The sequence below is a fragment of the Stegodyphus dumicola genome, chromosome X2 (assembly GCF_044657685.1).
Source record: "Stegodyphus dumicola isolate Sdum_Otavi_A_Nest chromosome X2, ASM4465768v1".
In the NCBI taxonomy this organism is placed as follows: domain Eukaryota; kingdom Metazoa; phylum Arthropoda; class Arachnida; order Araneae; family Eresidae; genus Stegodyphus; species Stegodyphus dumicola.
In genome coordinates this window covers 74,742,415-74,770,004 of record NC_140781.1, presented here as the reverse complement: position 1 = coordinate 74,770,004, position 27,590 = coordinate 74,742,415, and the positions used below count along the sequence as shown (strand labels likewise).

Below are 27,590 nucleotides of genomic sequence, written 5' to 3'. Positions count from 1 at the left end.
AAACTTGTGAGGGATTAACACTCAGCCAACCAATAATGATCTTACCTTTTTGCTTTCATATATGGATAACAGCAAATTCCTTAATATACGAACAGGTCTGCATAACCAAAGAAAATGATTTCGTGGCATGCTTTTTCAACTTGTTTCATTACGTTTCCATGATCACAAAAGTTGGAAAAAAAACTTTGAATAAGATGCAAGTTGAGAAAACATAACATTACACAACGGAAAATGCAAAGAACCTTTTGAGCGAGATGGAGTACCTCATTATGGAAAAAGTCAAGATAACAGCAACTATTTCAAGATACAACATCCGAAGTCATACCCAGTTACATTAAATCTTTTGATTTCGGAGCTATTAACGTTAATAGCAACATAAGTCCTCTCAAAATATTTATTAACGTCCTCTTATAAAAGAATCAGCAGTTTCTAGTGCTAGGCTGAGTTATTTTTATCGATACTTTTCTATAAACAACTGTCAGTAAAATGTACGAGTAATATGTTTCAATTGAAATCTCTAGGGGGGGAAACAATGCTATTGACTAGAATCTCATATTGCAGCAGCTGCAAGTCTACCTGGCAGCTACGCCTACTTTCTACCTTTTACTCGTTTAGTATTTCTTGCCTTACATGACAACTGGTAGTAATAGCCTGCGAAAATAAATAATCCTGCAATTCTGAAACCCGCTCTTATTCGATTTTCAATGCAAATTATCTTAATGTTGCCACTTCCTGTGATTCATGCCAGATTTATGAAACGGTTAAAGAGCTGAAGAAAGAGTAAGGCAGATATCTTGTGAGTTTAAGGAGTGTCGTACAATATATTCGAGATAAAGATGTAGGCGATCTAGTTTACAGATGAATGCAAAAATTCGAGAAAAATTGTTTCTTTTCAAACCGTATTCTTGCCACAAAATATTTTCAGAAAATCCACCAAGTGAACGAATGGCAAGAAATATCATTAAAAAAGCAGCTACTATAAATTATGGCCACTTTAGGAATCGAACATTTTAGTTAGCAAGAAGGAAAAGAACAGAAGGGCAACTCTAAGTGCGTTTCTGAAAGAGGGAGAAGAAGATGCATGTTCTTTCCATACCGTGATTGGCAATGAAACATCGATTTCTAAATTCACTTTTGAGGCAAAAAATATCTACCGTATATACCCGCGTATAATTCGAGATATTTTGGGCAAAAAAAAAGACTGCAAAGTGGGGGGGGCGACTTATACGCGGGGCCATAAAAAATTAAAAGAATTGGAAGTTCAAAAATTTCTTTGTATAATGCAGTTGTTTTCTTCTCGCACTCGAATTGGACGACTTATCAAATAAGTCACTTACTTGAAGTAATTTCATGACTTAAATTATGTGACGAACTTTAGTGGTGGCCAAAATTGTGGACACTTTTGGAAATTTTTATGTTTTTGCCCCTGAAAAATGCGAATGCCTGCGAAATACCCTCTGAATGATTATAAAATCATTTAAAAAATGTTGTATTAGCAACGAACTAGACGGCACGGAAGATGATACTGTTTTTGAAAGTGAAAATAACGACGAAGGCTGTAGTAGTGATTGTAACAATACAGAGTTCGAGACTGAAAATATGTATGATGACGAGCCAATGACGACAGAAGACTTCTATGAAATGTTTGGCGAATCTGACCATGAATCAGACGTTGAAGGATTTTGATTTTGTTTATTTACCAAGGTATTTTTTATCGTATATTTACTTTTTTTCTCAGATGATTTTGAATAAATGTAGTACTTAAAAAATTTTTTTCGAAGTTTCTCGATCGATTTTGGAAGTGGGGGATCGACTTATACGCGGGTTTCTTATTTTCTACGAATTTTTTATGTCGAAGTGGGGGGTCGACTTATACGCGGTATCGACTTATACGCGAGTATATACGGTATTCAGAAGCGTCATTCATACCCTCAAAAATAAATCAAACACACATATCATGAAAACATTTGGCCAGTTTTCCAGATAAAAGGATTGTATCGTTTTGATGGATTTCATATAAATTCATGATCAACTATAACATTAGTCTAATACGAAATGTTTTCAGAACTGAAGCATGTTATTCAGAGTGATAATTTGGAAAGCCAACATCAGAAAGTGTTCGTTAGAAAACATGCGCCCAGAATATTTAGCAGTTCTAATAAAAGATTTTTGATCATTACCTTTGGTCCAATAGCTTCTACGCCTTACTTCATCTAAGGATTTGGTTCTCAAAATTTCAAAAAAAAAAAAAAAAAAAAAAAAAATGTGGCACGTAGTGGTTGGACTCGTTGAACTCCTTTGAGGTGAATATTTAGGGACAAAGTGGAGAAAGACTTATTTGTCGCTAGTAAAACTATTTAACAAGAATGGTGGTAGCGGAGATGTCCTGATTATTAACTAAAACCTTTTTTTTTGTTTATTTTTTAATGATCAAACGACGCTTAGTTTTTAAAAGTACCCCATTCATTTGTTGTACACTTATGTGAGAATAAAAGAGGTCTAGAAATCTTTAGCAGTAGAATAAAAAGAATACGAAACTTTTGGATTACTTTCAGTAGGGTACTTTCGATCAAATTTGCTATGGAATTTAAATAGATAGCCCTCATGAACCTTGAGAATTAAATAGTCTAAGAATCCAAATATTGAAAGATAATTTTTTTAATCGCAGTTTCATAATACAATAGTCTCTTATCATTATGAGTCTCGAATTGGAAGGAAGCTTCGAAGAATTTTCAATGATTGTTTGCAATTGATCCACATGGGACCACAAGTTTGATGCAGCCTAGCAATTCCCTAATATAGCCTATTTATATCCACCGGGCTCTGCAGAGAAATTTAAGATCGTATATCTTGTCTGTGCAAAAAAGTTTCAGATCATAAATTGTATGAATTATTTTTTTGTATCAAAAGTTGCCACATATACAAATCTCGAATTATAACACATAAAAAATTATTACTGTATTGACCGTAAATATGAGGAAACGACAATTCACTATAGTATGTAATCGCACTATTAATGCAAAGTTTCGATTATTTACGATAATTTACGGATTTTCGATAATTTACGGAGGCTGTTTACACATTTTTTAGACGATTTTACTTTGCTACAAAAAATTTTCTGCATGGAAATTTTTTTAACTGCAGATATATTTCTGAAAATATTAATTACCCTCTGATACTTGACTACTTTGTTTTCATGAAAAATGGCGCTTTTAAAGAAGCAATGGGTGGTAGGCTATCTTTGTGCTCTTTCCAAAATTATTCGTATCTAGCTACTAAAAAACGCTGTGAAAGCATGGGTTAAGTTATCTAAAGATAGGATAAGTAATATTGTCAACAAGAAAGGGGAAAAGTGTCGGAGTTTGGCTTGAAGTGGAAAATTTGTTCCGGAATGTTTCGAATGTTGCAAAGGTAAGATCTTTAATTTTAAAAGGAAATCCGATAGGTAAAAGAACAGTTGCAAAATTAGTCATTAAAATAATAAATTGTTAACTGTAAACAAAGTTATTAATGCTGATTTGAATCTTAAAAAGGGGAAAAAAACCTAATGTGCATCGTCTTTCTCCACGAAATATCACCGAAGGCAGAAAGCGTTGCAGAATTCATTATGAGAAATATTTATCGGGACAAAAATGTAAAATTTTGTCACAATACATGAATTCCGGGTATATTTAAATGACTGAAAAGAGATCCATTCATTATCATCAAAGAGAAGAAAAAAGTCTTAAACATGGTTTAAAGAATCTAAAGAAAGATTTTCAAATGGATTTATGATTGTTCCTTATTTTGCATATAATGGCAAATAAAAAATAAAGAGAGGGGAGAAAATGTTAAGATCAACTCCACATATTATCAGGAACATATCTTATACCATTTTTTAAATATCAAATACCTTCCCTTTACCCCACAGTGCCATCAATCAGTAGAACTGCATCTAGATAAAGCAAGTAGCCACACGTCAAAATCCACTGTGAATTTGCTGAAAAAAAAATGGAACAAGAAACGAGAATCAAGACCATATCTTTCACTCGCATCCCTACTAAATCTTCTGATGTATCACTCATGGACGTTTGCGCTTTTGGACTTGTAAAAAGCTGATTGTCTAGACGCTGACCTGCAGCCCTCTTTAGATTTTTAAAACTGTTCAAGAGGAATGGGATAAAATACCTATTCCGATGCTACAAAAGGCTTTAATGTCTTCAAAATTACGGTGCAGAAACATAGCAAAGAGTTAGGGTTATCAAACAGAACTTTTAAAATAGAAAACTTTTAGGTAAAATATTTCTATAAATACAATGAAAGTCGTCTAAAATGTGCGAATAGCTCTTCATTTTTAGAATCTTCATTTTAGAAGAATCCATAGCTCCTTAAAATAGTAGATTCTTTAAGTTAATTATTGTGTCCTTTCGTGAATTTTTTCGAAACCTGAAAAAGTGATTTAAAACTTGACTTTTAGAATTACAAGTATTGTATCTTTTTATATTATTTAGACGAAAACTATTTATTACCAACAATTAAAATTTTCAAAAATCTCTCATTAAATTATTTTGCTACATAAAAAAACAAATAAAAGTTTCTTACTTGAAATTAGTAAGCTCATCCATTGTCCTTGTACTGATCCATAGCTCAGCAATGACCCATGAATAGCAGATAATCATAAGCAGAAAGGGTAGAGCAAAAAGTGTTATAAATCGGTAAACAGCTACAGCTAAACCGCTCCAGTTGTGAGAGTCTTTGCAAGAGAAAATGGTCACAGAGACTTCATAGTTCGTGAACGTAGTCTTAAGAGTTCCCTAAAAATTCCAAATCAATTGTAGCAAAAAGCTCAAGGAGAAATAAAGAAATAATCAAGACTTAGGTTAATTAGTTTGAAAAAAAATTGTGTAGAGGTGTGGATTTGAAAATTTTATTCATTTAATAATTTTATATTACAATGAATCTAAAAACAACGTCTATAGCTGTAAACGTCTATATCTAACAACGTCTATAGCTGAAACAATACATTGTTTGCTATATATAATTTGTAATGTAATTTATGGTGAAGAATTTAAAATTGATATTTCAGTATTTCAATATGTTCAACATTTATTTGCATTCCTTAATTAATTTTTTTTTTGCAGGAATTCTTAAAACACCTGATAGGATATTTATTTACAATAGTTTGTTAACATGATTGCGTGAAGATTTAAGAAGATCACTTTTATATAATACGTACCATTATTAAGATATCGTTCTTAAAAAAATGCGTCAGAGGGAAGGATGAAGGAAATAACTCTGGGAAAAAAATAGCCACTTTTATATTTTTGATGATTATGCTGACTTTTCTTATGCCATTAAAGGTAGTTTCTACGTAAAGATTAAATCGCATTGCAAGGTTTAAGTTTAAATAACACTTCAAGTTTCAGTAATCTCCTTTTTGTGTTTTTGTTTCATCGACACCTACAAGATGCTACTTTGTTCACTATCTAAGCAGTAGGAAGAAATGGTTAGGTACCAGATTAGCAATTGCACTCAGTTTGTAAATAATTTAGCGATAGTTTTTCCAGAATCCGCTACCATTAAAGAAGTGAGTTTTAAATGTTTATATGAGTAAGTATGAGTTTTTAAAGGTTCCTACTGGTGAGAATTATTAACCCATTACTTGATGTTCAAGTTAAATCTTCAGTTATTTGTGATGTGAATGTTAAAAATTAGTTTAATTTGACTCAACAAACTGAAAGGGACCCTGTAATTTTGTTTATGTTGCAACGTAGCGGCTCTCCCAACACACATATACACGAAAAAAAGACAGTCAAAAACAATCATTAAAAATGAAATAAATTAAAATATATAAAGTTACAAATATCAAATTAAAGTTATAGTACTATTCTTTTACCATTTATACAACTCATCAACTTCTTTGCAAATTAAAATTTTTCTTGTAGAGTGTTTGTGCAATAGAATTCTTTATGTTGCCATGTTTTTCCCTAACATGACGCAAAAAATAAACAGTCTTCTGCGAAATGTCGTTAATTGTCTTTAGCATTACAAATATTATAAAAGTTTATTACAAGGATTATTTTGAGAATTAAATCTTTTCAGGTACGCTGCGAAGTGCCCATGCCCAGTAATTATTTGATTGTAATCAATATCGCATATCATTCTCGTATTTTTAGAAACTTCAAAAATTTAAAATATAAATTTTCTTTTTTTTTCCGAAATGTTTCATTGCTCCCTCCAGCAGCCATAATAAAAATCCTTGATTTTACCAATAACAATTCTTTTGATGCTTGAATATCGAACGGCATTAATAAAAGCAGCTTCTCTGGCCAGCATGACGGTCCTCTCAGTTGCCTATAACACCAACATGAGTTTTCACCAAGTTCATTTTAATTTTGCAAATTTTTTCAACTTTTACAAAGAGATCTTTTATTTAAAAGACCAAAATATTATTATTATCAGCATCTGCTAGTGCTTCCAAACTAGAATGAGAGTCTGTATATAACTTCTGTATATACAGGATATTTCAGAGATCTTGGGACAAACTTGGAGGGTGGTGGAGCGTACTAAAACATGCATTTTTTGTATAGGAATGTAGAGTCTAAAGTGACGGGTTAATGCAGGAAAGCAGAAAAAACGACACGAGAGGAAAATGTGTTTATGTACAAAATCAACGCAGAGTGCTTCTTCGCAGCAATACAGTATTCACAATAAATGTTCAAAAAAGGGAACAGTAATAGGAACTACAGCTGTGATTGGCTGGCAATGCAGCGGTACAGGGCGATAGTGAGCCGGACAAACCACGATCCTATGCCTCAGAGGATCATTCGCAACTCAGATATCGAGCGTGATTGGTGAGTTTATGCATAGGGAAAAAGCTGACATGCATCTCATGTATGGAGCTGCTAATGGGAACAGCAGAGTAGCGCTACGTTTGTACAAGGAACGGTTTCCGAACAGGCGCATGTCGAAGCACACAAATTTCGAGAGGTTGCATCGGTCTCTGTGCGAAAACGGGTCATTTGAAGCCACCTCTGACACTAGGAGTGGAAGAAGTGCACGACCACCTCGCATTGAAAGAACCCATCTTAAACACTGTGCATGAATCACCTCAGACAAATGCAAGAGCTATTGCACGTCGTCTGCAACCGAGTCATCTATCTCTATTCATCCCACCAGAGCTTGCTCTTGGCACTTATTTTTTAAGATTTCAGAGCCTCTGCACATAACTATGAAGTTCCTTAACTACAGTCAATAATCCATTAAAGAATCAACTGTTTTTTCCAAGTGATTCGTTTCCAAGTTATTGTTTTTCACTATTAAGTCTTTTTGAAGTATTACTTTCATCTTTGTTACTATTAATGTTACATTCATCCACTACTACCTGAGTAATTTCACCAAGTTTAGAACTCATTTATGCATTATTAACCACTTATATCACAAAATAAAACTATTTCACAACGGCAAGGTTTTGACAACAAAATCTAGCACATGATCTTTTAAAAACACATACAAATCAATAAAATATAAGTAATTATACAGATACGAAAATACAAAGTTCATTGCTCACGAGAAGTATATAATAATTCAAGTGTAAAAAATTCAAGTCTACATTTAATTTTAACATATTTTACAGAACTTCGACCAGCTGGCAGAAATATTCTTAAATAATCTACCATTCAAAAAGGTCCCTTCAGAAAAAAAGTCGAAATGCACGGTGTAAATTCAATGGCTAAATTCACTTTCATTTTAAGTTACTTAAATGTAAGTACTATCCTCCTCCTTAAGCCTAACTACAGTTAAATGCAAACCGGAGCACCTCAAACCGTACAACAAATGCATTTAAAGTATATAACAGAGCCCATATTCGGAAATATAAGTTGCTCAAGTGTAAACACTTTCCTCCTCGTTAATCACAGTTCACCATAAAAACACTCATACACTCATACATTAAAAAATAGTATAGACAAATCCCAAACACTGATAAAAATGGAAACAGGAGCACTAAAGTAATAAGAAAAATGAATTTAAAACATATAACACGCAAAAATGTAAGACAGAATAATATGAGCTCATAGATTTGCAAATACACTACTCTAGACCTGCACCCGAAACTCATTGTCTTCCTTTGGTTGTATATTAAAGACAATTATTATGTGTCCCTACTTCCAACAATATTATACAGGCCTCAGTACTGCATTGCAACTATTTTGTATGGTAATCAACGAAGGAAGGGGGTACGTTACAAAGCAAGTGGGCAGAATAGTATTACCGCTTCGAGCCATTTTCTCCTTTCTCGAGTGCCTTTGTTGTGTTATTGGAAGCACATTCGACTAACATCGGAGAGCCAAGCTTTTGAATTCCGGAAAGTGTAAGGCTGATTTTTCTCACTTTTCCTGATCCAAAATATTTTTAGAATGCCTCAACAAGTGGCCCGCCCCTGTGCCAAAAATGTGAGAGACGATAATATATCACTGCTTAGATTTGGCGACTTCCTTCCTCCACACTCATCCTTTAAATGCAAGAAGAAGGTAAGGTGCTTTTTTCTATCCTTACCGCGTGCCTTCGAGGTGTAATTGGAAGCACATCCGTATAGCACTCGGGAGGTCCGAAATTCGAATCCGGCGAGAGGGTTGTTTATTTTCATGCTTCCTGTACCGAAATAAACCTAATACTCCACAAATGAAGTATTTTAGCTGTAGTTTAAATATGTATTTTTATTTCACCAATACCTATTTTTCTTGGTAAGCAACAGTTTGAATCTTTTAGAAAAGCTTTAAAGACTTAAATTTGAAAGGCGGTTTGGCTAGATCCAAAAAATATAATATTCAAGAGCAAAAGTAAAATTTTTCAAAAATATCTTAAAATGTGTTCACATTTAACAATATTCCACGTAAAAGTGACATATCATGCTTCGGTTTTTATTGATGGAATATACACGATTATTAATTTTTATAAATATACGTATACACAGAGAAGGCCACACATTTTTGTAAATGGCAGCCCTATTCTTCTCAAGAACAACACAAAGAGAAAGGGTTATTCAGGCGGTGGCTAGCGATACACCAGGTCTAGGAATTTTAGCCACCATGAAATTTTCATAAGAGAACAACTTTTTCAAGAATAACCATTCTTATGTAGCTACATGGCGCCTTTGTCGGTTAAATTACGATATACATTTAATTAACGAGCACCCTAGAGTTAATTTAATTAAACTATTTGTCAGGAAACCAGAATAAATTAGTTCCACCATAAATGTGAAACAAACAGGATAACCGCAATATCGGTGAAGCGAAGAATATGTACGTTAGACGTTAGAGATGAAAAAATTTGAAGGCTATTTCAAGAGGACTTTAATGTCGCACGGCTTCGGGGATTCACGGATGCATCAGGATAATGTCGTATACCTCAAGTGTGTCCATAGCCGTGTTTATAGAAATGTTTTCCAATAAATTGTTTTTCGTAGAGGTGACATCTCTTGGCATCCAAGGAGTCCATATCTTTTCTCGCCGCTTTTATTTATTTATTGATTTTTTGTAGGAGTGTCTCAAATGTCATACATACAAAAATAAACTGTCAACAGTAACCCAACTGAAATGAAATAGTGACAATTCTGTGCGCTAAACTTTAGCGTTCTTTTAAAAAACTATGCATATGCTCAAGTGCAGAAGGTCAAAGACATGAATGTGAACATTTCGAAAGTAATTATTTTTAAAACGTAAACTCCTGGATACGTTTAATCTATGAAATGGAATCACGATAAGGTACTTTAATCCCATTTTTTTTTTAATTTTTTATTTCCCCAAATGCAAAAGTGTGTGGCTCTTTCTCTATAATAATTGGTTAAGACATTTTAATCAAAGGTTTACTGAGAGAGCTGCATAAACCAAAAGCAATAAATGAAATATGCAAAGGAAATAATTTTTACTGTGACAATGTGAAACTGCAATGAATGATTAAACTTTGCAAAAACATAGAGAAAAAATGCCCGAAATAGCCAATTTAATAATTAAATAATAAAATGCTCTCGGGTAGGAATGAATTAAAAGTAATACAGTAGATAGAGGTAACGAACAGAAAGAAAAAAAAGTGGAACAAAATAATTCCTTTTTTTGTTGCTTACGAAAACAGATCGTTTCTTGGTTTTAATAATAATTAATAATAATCATTAAATAACTTCTATTTTTTAATGAGATGAGTTTATCTAGGCATATTTTCTTCTAATATTTTTCAAAAGATTTATCTTAGGCTAATATTTTATACAGCTATCTTTGCGTATTTAAAAATGTTTTCTTCCTTTCCAACGATATACTTTCATTTCGTTGAGATATTTATGATTTTCTTTTTTTAATTTGTTGCTGTGTAATATTATTGCAAATATTTTAAACCAATTTTATTCGATTTCTTTTTATGTGTAATGTTCATATAACTACATTTTACATAAACCACCGAAACTTATGAGATAAAATATGTAATAAATATGCTCAACATAGTATAAACAAAACTTTGTCAAATATTACAAATTAATAAAAATTTAAAATAATAAACTTAATAATATTTTAAATAAAATTATCTCCCTTACCCAAATTCCAGATTATATTAAACTTACAACTACTCTAATAATGTGAGAGATTTTTTTCGATAAAAAAGGTAATAATTAAACAACGTCCATAAAGAAAATTAAGATTTGGTCAACAGTGAAGTTAGGTTTACCAAAAATGCGGCATTTTTAAAATTTGATAAACTTAATCCCGCTGCCGACAGGACCATTGTTTTTAGCTATCTTGTAGAGTCATTAGGTTAATTGAAAGCAGAAAAGATGAAAAATATGCAACCGCCTTCGCCGGGAATCGAACTACGGACCGCTGGAATACCGGCCCAGCGTGCTACCGTTACACCACGAAGGCACGCTAGGGAAGTGGGAGAAATACCTTATATACTTCTCTTTTTAAAGGGCGACTAGGGTTTTAGGGGACCTAGTCGCCAAATTCTGGGGGCGGAGTATCATCATCCACAACCCTTTCAGTTCGAGCGCCACTTGTAGAGTCATTAGGTTAATTGGAAGCAGAAAAGATGAAAAATATGCAACCGCCTTCGCCGGGAATCGAACCACGGACCTCTGGAATACCGGCTCAGAGTGCTACCGTTACACCACGAAGGCACGCTAGGGGAGTGGGATAAATACCTTATAATCTTAATGTTTATTTTTTAAAACTATTTTAATAGAACGCTTTAGATATATTTAATTAATTTTATTTCACTTTTGTTTTCGTCACATAAGTTTCAGTAATCTTTGTGTAAAATGTAATTAGCATAGCAGACTTTCTTGTGTATTGCTGTCTGGGGGCCACAATTTGAATGCATTATTCGTAATATTAATTTCATTTTCTTTATTCTAATTAATCTATAGTTATATAAATAAACATATGTAATACAATAAAGGGTTTTTGTATTTTTTTTCAATGTTATAACTACTGTTTTTTCATTTAATTTGCATTCCTATATTTCCCATATTCATGCCTCATTTTTTCTGCTCAGTTTTCGTACCTCGTTTCTAATCAGCCCGCGATTACTTGCTGTTTCATTGGTCACTTACTACTGTATTGAATGTGGGAATCATCACCAACCAATGCTGAATTAGAATACCAGGATTATGACGTCATCAGCATAGCCCAGCGCAGTAAGAATCATCCCAGACAGCAGGAGACAGCCGGCGGGCGTGGACGTGAGCAGACGGCTCTGTCCTCTTCAAGAGTTTTGCTGTTATGCCTTTAGCTGTGATGACTTTAGATGATAATACTATTTAAAACTAGCTGGAAACGCTTATTTTATCAACGCCGGAGGAACTCTGTGTGAAAGGACTAGGACTGTCTGTAAATCATTATATTAATCCTGCATACCGTTAACTTCATCTTTACTTAATTTACTTTTTCTTATTTTTATTTCTTTCTATTCAAACAAAGCCTATTTAATTCCTTCGTGCTCTCATGATCTAAGTTAGGTCGAATTCTACGTGAATAAACATCAAGAAACAAACAACGTGTCTTCGTTAACACTTTGTCATTTTCTCAAAAATGCTGGTTGGATTGGATGGCATCATATTGCAAAGGAGCGAAACTTCAATCCAATCTCTTTTATTGATTGTCTTTCAGAAACAAATCGCAGCAGATCAGTAGGGCTGTTTCTTTGCAATGGAAACGTAAGATAGCTTAGAGTTTCAAATTTATTGCCCTACAGAAATTCCTTTTTTTCTAACTTTCAGTCGCAAAACTGTAAAACTTTAAGCTCCTTATCTTTAATCTTAAATGGACGCATCTTATCCTTTAAGGTGCTTACTGCTGCATATACTGTGACAGTTATTCAACGACTACCTTATTTTCATTCTTTGCAGCAGAAACAAGTATTAAATCAACATTTTAAAAATTAACGAAATGCAATAAAAGGCATACACACATTCATGCATACATGTATAATGCAAGCAGACACACACACACACACACACACATGCGTATCTTCATATTAATGCCCTTAAAAGCAGAGCTTTTAATACTTTTCGCCTGGAGGCGATACAAATGTGCTTTCTGACTTCAAATGAAGAGGTTCGGGCAGTGCGTTACGTTACCTATTTTCAATTAATGTTCTCACATATTAGCTGTTAATTAAATAAAGAACTCTGTATAATACTAGATAACTGTTTATGCGAGTTGTTTCCTTATTTATATTTATTTTTACTTTTGTACGGGGTTTAGGAAATACCTATAAATAAATTAACAACTATTCTTTTTAACGCTGAGATTCTTCTTCAACTAAACTCTAATAAAGTTTGAGCTATTTCTTCGCAACAGGAATCAAAATCGAGCTTTCAGCAGACAGCCCTCCAAATGTTTTGCCTTCATTGATTAACCTTATACTTGAGCCCGATTAAGTCACTAATTTTACTCTGATTAATTTATGTCTGCACTGTAGAGCGATTTTTAACTATCGATGTAAATATACTGGTAAGAAAAGTGAAACGATAACTTAATTTATCATATCCTAATATCCAAATTTCTTATCTTATTACGTTATCATTTAATTAGAGACGGGGCGAATCCAAAATTCTCTTATGTAGAAATCCGAATCCAAATCCTAAAATGCTCTCGAAACCCTTCATATAAGAATAGTAAAATAAAGCATAAATGAAAAAAAAAACTGTCTTATTATTAAACAGTCTTAACTAAAACAAAATTTAAAATCCAAGTTTAATGAAAATCCAGTTTGAGAACTCATTTTTAAGTACACCTTATTTTATTAAAAAAGAGTAAATCAAATTTAGTTAAAGAGTCTGTAATTAAAAGTCTCAAATCCCGAAGTTTGTCTCCTCAAAATGATTTAACGAAAAAGGCTTAATACGAAGGCTTAAACCTGTCTTATTATTAAACAGTCTTAACTAAAACAAAATTTAAAATCCGAGTTTAATGAAAATCCAGTTTGAAATAATCCAGTTTGAGAACTCATTTTTAAGTACACCTTATTTTATTAAAAAAGAGTAAATAAAATTTAGTTAAAGAGTCTGTAATTAAAAGTCTCAAATTCTGAAGTTTGTCTCCTCAAAATGATTTAACGAAAAAGGCTTAATGCGGAAAAGGCAATATATCATACTGTTTGCATATTTCCAGAATCTTCAAATAAGATCAAGAGTATAGGGAAGAAGGTTATTTCAAAACAAGAAACATGGAATTTTTAATTCTTCCTATAAAATTAATAATCTGCCTGTCAGGATCGCTGCGAGATGGTGCGGCTAATCGAGCTTGTTGAAAAAATTACGATTTTTTTAATTAAGGTTATTACTGGACGACAGTAAAATTAATCTTTCCGAAGTTTTTAGATAAAAAGGAGATAACAAGATCAGATATTTGAGTTTTCGAGTGTTAAATCTTTTTCAAGGCAAGTGGGATTCGAAAAGCCGAATGCTCAAGCTTAATTTTATTTAAAACACTCAGGATTCGGGGGTCTCTAGGATACAGATGTCATGTCTCTAACTTTGATCGCTTTTATTTGTAGTTATAACTGTTATATTCATAATAGAATTATATTAGTATATATTTCCATTCAGGTGTGTTTCAGAGGTTTGTTGCCAAAAAAAAAAATTATATAAAACCCTAAAAGTAAAATTAAACAAAGAATAAATACTTAATAAAAATTTAAAGGATTCAAAGAATGGAATTATGTTTTTAAGAATGAAGAAAACGTATTTGCTTTTTAAGCCGAAACGGGTGTTAAAAATCATTTTGTATGAATGCAGACAGGCTTTTATTGCAAATACGCATAGATGTATTCTGAACAGAACCATATTCCCATTTTTAAAGTATACCCATTATTTGAGAAATAACTCACATTATTGTAATCCATAGGCTCTAGTTAATTAAAATTTTAAATTAATATTTTAATGTATTTTTACATAAATTTAAGGCCACTGCCTTAGTAACATCAAGTGAAGAAAATACTGTCCGCTACACTCATTCGCGTTTAAGGATGCTATCCATCAGTTGAAGAATATTTTGTACCGGATGCAAAAATGGTGTGTGATGACACTAACAAATTAAACTGAATGTCTTGAAAATGTTTTGATGTGTCTTGAGAAAAAAAAGTCTCCCTCAGTGTCCTGAAGTTGGTCTTTTATGTCAATATAAAATGGAGGATGAAAATTCTTTGTCTAGCAAACTTTAAAAACTTCTAGAAAATGAATCAAATAAATTTCGTATTTAGTTAAGCCAAACTTAGTAAGGCATAAGAATTTTAAGCAACAATTATCCTTCTCGAAAGCAATTATCTGCCAATCCCTTTAGACACTGTGTTACACATGTCAAATTTGTCAGCTAGTTTTAAACCAGCTCTTATTAAACCACGTAGAATACTCGCATAAAACTGTCCTGTTATCATATGAATTAGGAAAAAAAAAAAGGGGAGGGATTAATTAGGTAATGTAGTTGGGGTAAATTTTATTTAGCGAGAAGAAGTTTAAATTAGAAGTTCTAAAGTTTCCAGTATACGGTATGAGGACACAACAAAAGATGAAATCAAAATGTCATTTCGGTGGAGATTCAGTGGTGACTGGAGTAGCTTCTTTTTTAAAGAGACTAAAAATAAATCCGAAAGTTGAGAATTGAAAAATTGAGAAATGCTAGTAAAACTTTCCGAGAGAGGTGATACAAGATCTCCACATCATCATAATTATGGTAGTAGGAAAATGCAGTCCTTATGTTCTGTTTCTTCTAAAATCTGTTTTCAGTCACATAATATTAGTATGATGATATAGACTGACACGTAGCCCAGATGGGAAACATATGGTAAGTATCTGAAGGTGATTTCTTAGTATTGGTACATGCTCTGAATAAGCGGTACAACTCCATAAAAGACCAAAAATAGTTGTCGTTTTTTTATTGTTCTTCGTACAAATTAATCACTTTAATTTTTGTAGCGTATCGAATGTAAGCTAAATAGAATAACTGAAGTAAATTTTCTGAGTACATCACACATACTTTGACGCATTTAAGTTAATATGCTAGAATATGGAAACGGTAAATTTATCAAAAAATCAATTTAGACGATTATTTAGGTAGGTAGTTTATTAAGAAATGTAAGATTTCAGAAACGATAAACACTTGGAAATAAAATTATAAGGTATATATTATTTTTACTAATAGTTATTTTAACCTGTTAGCCTCTTCTGTCACTTCTTGTGTTTCTCGCGTTTCCTCGCCAGGACTTAAATGAGCTAGAGTGAACGAGATTGTATTTAAAATGAAATAGCGAATAGTTAGTCAGAGCGTGGTTTCGCTATTGAGTGCACACGATGTTATTTCTACCAGCTATTTCAATTCGGAAGTTTATTTCACATTCTTGCCGCCGAAATTAATATCAGCCGGTGTAGGTATCTGAGTCAGCTTTCGAGTTTAAATTAATTTGTGTATACTTGAATTAATAGCTTACCTTTAAATTTAGTTTGTTCCCATTATCTTGAAGTTCCTCACCACAAGTGGATGGTGAAATTGTAAGCACGTAAGACTGTGTCATCTGTAAATAACTTGAGTTCAATGAAAGGGTCTTTTACACCCTTCACTTTTTGTATTCATCTTGTAGTCTTAGCGAGAAGTGGTTAAACTAGTGGCTCTCAACCTTTTGACTAACGCGTATCATCTAAACAAAAATTCAAAACCTTTAGTACCTCCACTATAAAGTACTAATACCACTACCACTTTTCAAAGCTCAGATCGCATAAATTTACGAGCGTTAGAGAAAAATCTCAATGAGGATATTGGGGATTAATTTTTGAATTTAATAGTTAAAAATACTTTGCTTCTTTGCGTACCACTTAATTTCCTCTTGCGTACCACCAGTGGTACCCAGACTTTCAAGTAAGTCTAGAAGAAGTTTATGCTGGTAAAGAGGACAAGATCTTACAAATGTGCTGTTTGTCTGGAGTTGAGCACAGGATCTTCAGTGTGTCGGAGTGATATGCTAACATTTGCACACCGCAAAAATAGTTTCAATTCCTTACAAGCTAAAACCTTGCATTTTCTTTTCTTACATTTTGCTTGGCCCTGTGAGTCAGTTACCGATCTGGCTTGAATCTATACCTTGGCAATCTCGGCACCGGGAGATGAAAACTTGGGAAGCCTTGCGCTTCCCAAGGACCTGTGGGAGAGAGGCCACTATCCCAACTCTTCACAAGTCTAAAGCCCCCAAACTTGAATATCAGTAGCGGAAAAGCGTCCAGTTCTAGTGGCTGGTACTGTTGTCCTCTGTATTCTGCGTAAACTCTGGAAGCCGGGCCCCCCGCGTTTTACCAGGCAGTGTTTTTAACTATCAGGCATATCTTCATACAAAAATCTTCACCCAGCTGTGGTCTCTGGTCGATGGAAGTGGTGACTCCGGTTGACCAATTCAGCGATGGATTTAGGAGGATTTTTATGAAGTCCGTTGATCCTGGGAATGTGTGACATTGGACCTCGGCAAATATGATCATTCTGTCACCATGGTGGCTTTTGATAGACTTGCCCACCCCTTTCCTCATATTGGGGCTGTTCAGTTGAGACTCCGCGTCGTAGCTTTCATTAGCCGGGAACAAGTACTTAATTTACTTATTTATTCACATTTTTCTTATGGCCATTCGTAAAGATAATCTTGGAAAATTAACAACCGCATGACTGCTTTGGTTTATTTTAATTACGGCAAAGCCCTCGAAGGCTATCTATCTAAGGGAAGGGATACCTTCGTGGAAAAATTTATAAGGGAAGCTATCTCGTATACACGTAACACATGGAAGATAATCAGCGCTAAAACAGTGATTTTTGGAAGTCTCCAAATAAAACACTGAAAATATAAACACTGAAAATATAAAGACATCAATCATAAAAAACAGTGACGGGAAGAGGGCGAAATAAATAAAATTAACATAAAATAAAAGAACTAATAGTAGGAAACCCAAGTGGAAAATCCTAAAATTATATTATAGAAAAAGTGATTACAAAATTTACAAAGAAAATATTATACTAAACTGTAGTAAATTTAAAAATTAGGAAGGAGATCCAAAGCATATTTTCCTAACTTTGACGATCCTACCATATCAAAAATAAACCTATTTGAAAAAAAAAATAATTTGTGCGTACATCAGCACGTTGCATACATAAGAGATACAACTAGAAAAAAGCTTATCACACGAAAATACAAGTGCTTATTATTAATCACACTTTAAATAACAGAGCATTTAAAAGCAATAAGATCTTTTATCGTAAAATTAAACAATGCGCCTCTCTCAGCGAAGCAAATTCATTAAATGAAAGCCTTAATAAAATAAAATATGAAGTTCTTATTTTTAAGGGTGCACTCTTGAGACATTTATGATTGTAAAATAAACCTTTTATTTTTTTAAAAAAAGTATTTAAAGCATTTTTTCTGTGTTTTTGCCCGTTTGCTTTTTATTTTATTTGAATCTTACAGAAGGGCGCAAAAATATTATAATTTTTTATTTCTTTACATTAAGCCCTATGTTTAAAGAGTCGTTAATTAGCAGAATTTATTTACTTGCTTTGAATATTTATGATTTTTCTTGCTTTGAAAAGTCATTTAATATTACTCAACACTTTTTTTTCTAACTGCTTTGGTATGACAGCAAGTGCATTTTAGTGGCACAGAGAAATTTATTTCCTTTGCTAGAAGATCAAGGAGCCTCAGAGGGAATAAGTATTTAAAAATCAATTGGTAGGCAAAAAGTATCTTCTGTTAAAAGAGTTTTGAAATGAAATATATGTGTAATATAGTTACGCGTGTCACACTGAATAGCAGCTGAGTTATAAAAATGACCAAATGTTCACAAGGAAACAATCATTTCGTTACATCTATTATTAACTCTAGTAACCCATTTCCGTACAAATTAGTCATCGAAATATGTTGAAATAATTTACTAAGACAAGTTATACTGCATTATGTAATTTGGTAATTAATTGCTTGTACTGATATAAAGTCCGTGTGTCCATAGGTATCGATGAACACCAATAACAAATGCATACAGATCTGAATAATGATTCCCATAATTAAGATAAAATAACATCAGAACAAGCATTAATTTACTAATTAATTAATTATTTAATTAGTACTTATCTAATTACTATATCTTATCTCATTCATTTGCGCTTTGGCAGCTGAAGATGATGGTGCGGTAAAACCATCGAAACGAGTCCTGTGAAAATTTGCAAATATAACTCTGATTTTTGTTGTTTTGACTTCTAAGTTAATGATTCCCATGTTTAATTTCTTTATAAAAAGCACATGGATGTAGTAATTTTAAGTCAAAATCATAAACTGAAAATTTAAGACTTAACTCCCACATTGAAAATAATGATAATTTCTACAAGAAACTAATTGCAGTTCGTTATTAGACTTGTAGACATATAAGTAAACGTATAATAAGCATATGGAGCAGGTGCCTAGAAGTACATCTACTTTAAGATGATGTTAAAAATTTTACAGATTATAAACGAATGGTATAAAAATTTTATAAAAATATCAAAAAATACAAATTTAAAAAATAAATAAAAAATATGCGAATTATATTTGGATTAAGTCTAAATTTTGAATTCTGGAAAAAGGAATCAAGTAAGTTTAATATTATATATTAAATTATGACAATTATATCTCTTATATATTATGGAAGAAGGAATCAAGTATGTTTAATAAAAAAGAGATTATCTATTCAATTAACATTGAGGAGCTAAAACTTTGAGAGTTAAGTTTTTAAAAACTACTCTTGCAATTTTTGCAAAACTTGGCAGTTTGTCATAATTTGAGTCGTAGAATCGAAATATTGAAAAAACTTGCCATGCCATTTCAGAAAAAGTCTGATTTTGTGTAAAAATACCTATCTTAGAACAATGCTACATATAGGTCTAATAAATATCGCATGTCGCGCTATCGAGACACGGAAACGCAAGTTGAGTTTCGTCAATCGGCCAAGTAGAACGGGAGAAATAGAACTGTCCCGTTTTTTGTTTTTCGCAGTGTAGGTGTCTTCAAAATGATTGGGTTATTCAATTATGGCAAAGCACACGAGGTCTATCTGCCTAAAGGGAGGGATGCCTTCGTGGAGGACTTTCTAAGGGAAACTGGCTCGTATACACGTTACACATGGGGAAAACCACGAAAACGCTCATGCAGCCAGCCCGTTCGCGGGATTCGAACCTCGGACCGAACTTGCCAGTGTTCATTGTCTTTACCGCTCGGCCGCTGGTGGGCGTCTTCAAAATGAATGCACCCTTCCATCTCTTACATATTGAAATGAGGAACATCAATGAAACATACCTTTACAAAACGGGACAGCAACAGCTTAAACTGTTCGATTATCCTAACACCCTACAGCTAACGATAAAGTAAAAAAAATATGCCTGAAACTTATCAATAAATAAAAATCATGCAGTGTCAATGAGTATTCTCTCTTCCTAAACAGAAAAACTGGAAAACTATTGTCTCGCTTCCTGTGATTGCTGATGAAATGTGGAAAGTGTCAATATAGTATTATCCATCTTTCTACATTGAGCTTTTCAAGCCAAGAAGCAGAGAAAGCATTTAGTAATGAATGAGCTTTCTAACCTGGTAGGTGAACGTGTTTTGTAACTTTTAAAGGGCTAGTGTTCTTTACGTTGCCATGAATGACTTTGAAACCACTAGTATCTTGTGTTTGCTTTCTAGGCGCTAATAAAATAGGCCATTTCACTGTGATAGCTCAGAATTTTAAAGTTATGCTTTAGATTAGTTCTGATTTAGTACTTTAATTCTCTTTCTGCAATGACTTCTGATATTTACAATTTTAAGTTTCAGTAACAATTAATTTTATGTTCATTTCTTTCCTTTATGCTTTGTTTTATCATACACTTGTTTAGATCATATATTTATTCAAACTATACGACCGCTGAGGGAAGTTAAATCTAAGAGAAAATCGAGATTCTGAGTAGAATTTTCGCTTTGGTTTAGCTGCTTACGTCGAAAGCCGGCGGTCATAATAGAAGGTTTAAAAATCCCAGACGTTAGCCACATTCGGTAGCAGGTTAGTTATGTGTTTCCGTACAAATCGAAAGTAACTATTTTAGCTTCGCTTAGGGCTTCGTTGGAATTCTAAACTAATCAAAATATTGTATGTTAGCAAAGAGTTACTATTGACACTAATTCAAAATATTTGTTTTATTACTATTTTTAGCTGTAATAACACAAGCCGTGAAAACAAAAAAGAAGTTTTATGTTAGATTTTACATTTTGAGTTGTATCTTGAGCTCGCAATAAATATTAGGAGAGGCGATAAGTCGTCTATCGGTAGAGTTATAAGGTATTTCTCCCATTTTCTTAGCATGACTTCGTGGTGTAATCGTCAGCACGCTCGGCGCTTATTTGAGAGGACCGTGGTTAGAGTTCTGGCGAGGGCATTGCTCATTTTTCATCTCTCCAGCATTGAAATATCCCAATGTCTCTACAGAGTTAACTTCTAGCTGTTAGGTGAGTAGACGTATTTTGGTTAATAGGCGTCTTTAGATGTTACGAACTATGTAATGAAATATAGCTGAACTTAATTTCGATATAAATTCCAAATTCAAACAAATTTTGAACGAAGTCATTTAATGGAATGATATTATGGGCTTTGGATTCTATCAGACTTTAAGAGATTACCATCAAAGAATTCAAATTCCTGATTCAAACTAACATGCTAACGTTTTGGAAGATCTAAATAACATATATTTCTTAATATTTAGAGTTAGAAGTTGACTTCTTTACGCTATAAACTATACTATTATGTAAAAATCGCTTTCAGTTGTAAATTAATAAAAATGACTTTTGCCGAACAAAATAAGAACTGTTTCTTGGAGCATCAGTGAAGTGATCCACCTAACACCAAAACATGCAAAAGCAACAAAAGTTTCAAATTTTTTCTCTTAAAGGCATTAAATATTTTTGATGCTTAAGTTTTTAGTGTAGTGATCTATTGCATTAACATATCAGTCAACAACGTAATTATAAATCTTATAAACTTTGAATCCATCTTATACCGTTCAATTTTCATAAGTTAATTATAAAATTATAAACTAATAATATTTAATTTTATTGTTTTACATTATTTTATGCAGCTATTCAAAATTTCATTTAAAATGTATCAAGAACCACTTTCACTGAAAGGCTTCAGTGAAATCAGCAAACGTTAAGTCAAAAGACTAAGATATGTTTCTAATACAGCATGACAACAAAATCCTAAAATCTTAGCCTTGCTTCTTCTGTAAATGTTTGTGTGATTTCAAAATAAAATGGGATGGTTGCGATAAAGTTTTGCAATAGCGTAAAGATTATAATCATTTCTCTCTCTGAATAGTATTATATATATATGTCAGCATACTCTCAACAGCCAAAACACTGGCACTCTATACTAATATTTCGTAGATCGATCCTTAAAAAGCACAAACGTATCTAAAAAATAGACTCACGAACATGAGAGATTACTTTAGAGGAAATAAACGTCACACATCCTGCAGAATTGTGAATGATGTTTCTGTATTCAGAGATATGGTCTTTGTATGTTCAACATTATAGTGCAGGGAATCCAAGATGTGTTTCGTTAATGATAAGATCTAGTGGCTACGTGGTCATGATAAGACTCCGAACATTGAATAGTGTTTCTTTAAGCCCAATTTGGCATCTCTAAGCTTGTGTAGCCACACATTGTGATGATTTAAGCAGCCAAACGTTTGAGAGTGAATGAATAGCATGAAACAGTTTAACACATCAGGGAGAACATGCACATAACTTTTACCTACCAGAGACTTTTGTAGATTACCAAAGATCTCACTGAATACCAGCTAAACAACCCTCATACTATTATTGAACCGCCACACAATGAACAGTGTAATCTTCTATTGAAATATAGATTGCACGAAATCGTGGGATTTCGCCAATGGATAAATCCTTCAATCTGCACGAAACAATTATTAATAATGTTCATTGAAAGCTTATTACGATCGCATACAAATCGTAGGTTTAAAAAAAGTTGCCGGAATTACTAGAGCTATGATCGTATGTGGAAATCCTAACTTTGCCTCTCCCTCTAAACTTCTACGACACATGTTACGGGCATTATCTATTAAAAAGCATTAAAATAGCTTAAATCGTAAAAGCTTGCCGTTTTTAAACATCTAGGCCATAAGGGCTATAGAAATTTCCACAAACATGTATCTATCATTCTCTAGTTAGACGCAATAACATACATATGTGATATAACAATGCATGCATTCTGCGTAGGCTTATTTCTACTAACTTGTTTCGATATATAAGCAGGTTTGTTATAATTAAAGTGACTCTACACAGACCAATGTAGAGCTCGTTCTGGTTGCCGTATTTCAATGAAACTTGGTATATTATATGGTTCACGTGGAAAAGAAAACTACAAGAAAATTTAATAGTTCAAATTTCAAACTCTAGATGACGTTATTTGACGTGGAAAGGATGTTATGTAAATCAGGAACGCTTTAAAATGCCTGCTGCCAGTGCCGTAAAATCGATCTTCACCATATCTTTAGAGACGAAATATCGAGCTTTACTCTTCAAGTTGTTTTATCAGAATTGCTGTCAGATTTTAGCTGCATTGGAGAATATCGCTGCCTGAAAGACTTGCGAAAAGAACCTATATCGATAAATGGTTTTAAAATTATGATTACTAAAATTTGAAGAGACTGAACAATTGGGTGTGCTACTAGGAAAAAGAACGGTAACATATCTCAAATGAAACTATGGAAGAGAGCTGTTGCTTCGCCTGACAAAGTATCCTTTTACAGATATATTTCGACAAGTGCTCAAGCAGCGTGACATGATTTTTCTATCCTTCGGTCTACGATACGGAAGGTTCTGCACTTTTAGAATGGTTTGCATTCAAGCTCCACATGCTGTAAAAGCTGCACTCTCAAGACCCTCATCAAAGCAATGATTTTGCTTATGGGTTTTTGGGAAGTATGGCCGTTGACGGTATATAGTTTTTGAACATTTTGTAATTGAGACAATAATCATTTTGATCTAGACTAAGCAGTTAGTACTAAAAGCTTCCGCATTTGGACTGCATGAACCCAGAACTCAGAATACTCAGAACGTCTGCATATGCATGAACAGTTTCATCATTCTGATTACATGACTTCTTGACCCCCCCCTTTTTCTTTGGATAGCACTCATGGAGACTTTAAATTTCCCATCACAAGTACATGTTGCAGCAGGAAGGCCCTACTACCTTACAGACGAGAATATTTAAACACGGCAGTTTTCATAAAAGTTGGTACAACACCTTTATATTTTCCGATAAGTCAAGGGATTGCTGACTGCTTTGTTCTCACTTTGGAGGTGACTGAGAAATTCTGAGAAGAGTTCCGAATGCTTGGCCTCCTTAATCTTCGGCCATCAATCTTTGTGACTTCTGGTAGTATGGATTTCTGAAGGATCATGTCTGTGCAGAAGCATGAGGACTCGACCTGAAAGCAAGCATAGCACGCACGGCATGTTTCTGCAATTCCTCAAAAACCTATGCTCTATAAATGTATGATCCATTGAACCAATGTTATAATTAATTAATATTTTATGTTTCCGTTTGTGTTTTTTGTTCTTTATGTGTCACCTTTTCATCTGGTGATCAAAATTTAGATTATTATGTTCTATTGTGGTTTCCTTTTCCCCTCAATATTCAAATGTTCCCTCAAATAGTCAACCGAACCAGCCAGCTATACATAGCACTGAGAAAAATCTGTTTCTCTCTCTCACCCTATATAGAGAGAATGCATGTTTGTAAGCGTGTCTGTGCGGCAAAGATATGTTCAAAATATATGGTGAGACGAAATTATCTGATAGTTGGTATGTAAACAGAAGTGGGAGACCCTTGTGCCCGAGGTTTAAGCTCTGGAATTTCCTAATTGGAGCGGTTGTTTAACAGTTAGCTAGGCACAGCGAAACCTCAATCATCTGTAGCCCTGTTTCCTGCTAACCTGTTTTCATATTCTCATTCTTTAAAATAAATTCATTCTTTTAAAATAAATTATGTGAATAGAGATCCGAGGAGGTTCCCTGCCAGATTTGCCAGATTACTGAAAATATGCTTTTTAGGTTTTTAATAAAAAGGCAAAATATCTTTAATTAGTATAAATGGTCATGAAATGATCTTAGTTTTTCTATTTTTTGTCGTTTTGTGGAATTAATTGCAAGTAAAGTTTAAGAAATTTATTAAAAGAAGACCTAAACAAAGTATATTTTTTAGTTAAAAATAACTTTCTGAATAATTTTGAAAGAAGAAACTAAAGAAGCGAAATTAAATTTGGAGGCTACAGGGAATAAATCCTTTTAATTTCGAAATTCATCTCGAGCACGTAAACAGAGATCTTCAGAGACCGCGAATTTTAAAATTTTTTTAACTACTTTTTTAGTGACTCTGTTTTTATCTGTTAAAGAAAATGTTTTTCTTTACTATTGATGTCCCCAAAACGCTTTTACTTTTTATATATTTATTGTGACATTATTTGAAAGTACATTTTTCAAACATTTGCTTAAAAAAAAAAACCTGCTGAACAAAAAAAAAAAAAAAAAAAAAAAAAAAAAAAAAAAAAACTGAAATAAAGGTAATTTTTCGAAGGCATTTTAAATAAAAGCTTCCAACGCTAAAAGACTACAAAGCTTCAGGGACGTTAATCCTTTTGTTTTCAAACATCATCTCGAACACGCAAAATTGAAATCCCCGTAGGTTTGTAGGTTTGGATAGGTTTTTAAAATCTTTCAAATAATTATTTTGTTTCTATTTCTGTGTTATAAGTGAATGATATTGTTAGTGCTGATGATCATAAAATGTGTTGATTGTGAAATTTATTGTAGGCAATATTTTACTGCTAAAAAATGCAAGAAAAAATTTGAAATTTTTTGTCGAAGAAATGTGAAAGAAAAGCGTACAAGCCTGGGAAGTCCCGGGGGGGGCATTAATCCTTTTGTTTCTCGAAACGCATCTAGAGCGCATAAATCGAAATACGTGGGGTCACTAGTTTCGACGCTGTGAGCAGGCTTTTGAAACACTAGAAATAATTATTTTTTTCCCTAATATATTTTTCTATCCTATCCAGAAAAGCTTTTTTCTTTAATATGACCTCCCGGTTGATCATAAAATACTTTTATTTTTCTTTACCTAATTAATATTGCTTCGTAAAATTAATTGTAAATTGCTGCGAAGCATCTATTAAAAATTAATAAACAAAGTAATTTGAAATAACAATTAATCTTTCGACCCTTTAATTTTTTTACAGGTTACACACTTTTTCTAGTCTATTCGTACGACATTAGTGTCTTTCATCCTAGATTCTGCTCGTAATGTTTTTTTTTAAATATTCTTTTACTGTTTTTTTATTTATTTAAATGAAGGAATATTAAAGAAATTGAAAAAAAAAAAGCTTATTGTACTGTATAAAGGAAAGCTCCAGGGGCACTGATCCTTTTCTTTTTCGAAGCTCAACTCGAACCTATAAATCGAGATTCCTGGAGACTGCCAGGTTCGCCATCGCACATATTCTTTTCTTTAAATCTTTGAAAAAAATTATTTTTTTCTGTTGATTTTCTTCTCTTGGGTAAATAAAAAGATTTTCATTAATAATTATAATCATAAAGAAGCATTTTACAAATTTCATAATGTTTTGTGAAATTAATTGATAAAACTCTAAATGCAACTAATTTTTTTAAAGTCTTGGTAAAAATTTATTAGTTAGTAGGCTTGCCTTAGTATAAATTTTATTTAGCACATTTTTCTCAAGCTTACGTAACAAAAACTGATAAGCAAACAACTTTTAGAGGAAAGTTATCTTTTTGATAATTTAAAAATATGTATATTTTTTGCACATGAGATAATATATCTCACATTCTTTACAAGTATAACTGTACGCCCCTCTACTCCATTTATATCTTTTAAAATAAATTCTAGTTTAAAAAAATCTTTTTTTTTTTAAGTTCTGCAAATCTTCAAGGGCATTTCGAATTAATTTCCGAAACCCTTTGTGTGTTCTTGCGAAATTTTAATTCCGGAAATTTACTTATACTTTTTTAATGTTACACTGTTCAAACGTTATTTAAAGTTCATAAATTTCCAAAGCTGGCAGCAATGTTTGAACTAAGCAAAAGACAGTTATTTAGTTGGGGATAGCTACTTAGTTGATATTAGCTACAAGTGGGTATTTTCGAAGGGTTTGATAAAGATAATACTAAGCGTCATTTTTTAAATACTACTACAAAAAATACTTTTATTGAAGACAGCAGTTACTTGAAATAGTAGTTATTTAGGAATGCTAGAACACTTCCAAAAAAGTGATTAATTAGTGGAGTATTTAGTTATAGTACATCGATTCGGTAGCTCTTTGTAAATCTGATACATATGTAAACATTTAAGTTATATCAAGGGAAAATATTCGAGAACTCTTAGTAAAATTTCTATCTTCAAAAACTTTCTGAAAGAACTTTACACATAGCAGAGCTACGTTACTGGCAAACTCGCGTGCCATAACATGCAGATCCGAGTTCCATTGTCACTATATACCACAATTTGTCACTTATAACACATATACCACATTAAATGCATATCTCTAATTAATTAATTGTCATTGTCACTATATACCACATTAAATGCATATCTCTTACATTTTATGATTATCGGTGGAATAGGTAGAACATTCCTTTAACAAGACGCTTTCATAATGCCCTGTGCTCTGGCCGTTATTTACTTAAGATAAAATTTCCTTCAGTTTTGATGGTTAGTAAGCGATCGAGACGAAGTGGACGAGGTCTATTTGCCTAAGGACTTGCTAAAAGACATTACCTCATATTTACAATACAAGAGGAGAGGATTCAGCCTTTACATTGGCGTGTATGAACAACACACACACACACACACATATATATATATATATATGTACACCGTGTCCTTTATTTTCAAAACCGTTGGTAAAAGACATATACTTTCAGACATAAAAATGCTTTAAATGACGTAAATATTCGCATTCTGGCCTTTTTAAATTCAAATAACAAATTTTGCAACTATT

At 32.8% G+C, this 27,590-nt stretch overlaps 1 protein-coding gene across 1 annotated transcript in view; it reads right to left on the bottom strand.

The window, feature by feature from the left end:
- LOC118199203 (uncharacterized) overlaps nt 1–27,590 on the bottom strand; it is a 63,549-nt gene that overhangs the window by 16,728 nt on the left and 19,231 nt on the right. Inside the window, exon 3 of the mRNA XM_085808797.1 lies at nt 4,582–4,793. Within this exon, the coding sequence (XP_085664923.1) occupies nt 4,582–4,793 (212 nt within the window). The remainder of the gene's footprint in view (nt 1–4,581; nt 4,794–27,590) is intronic.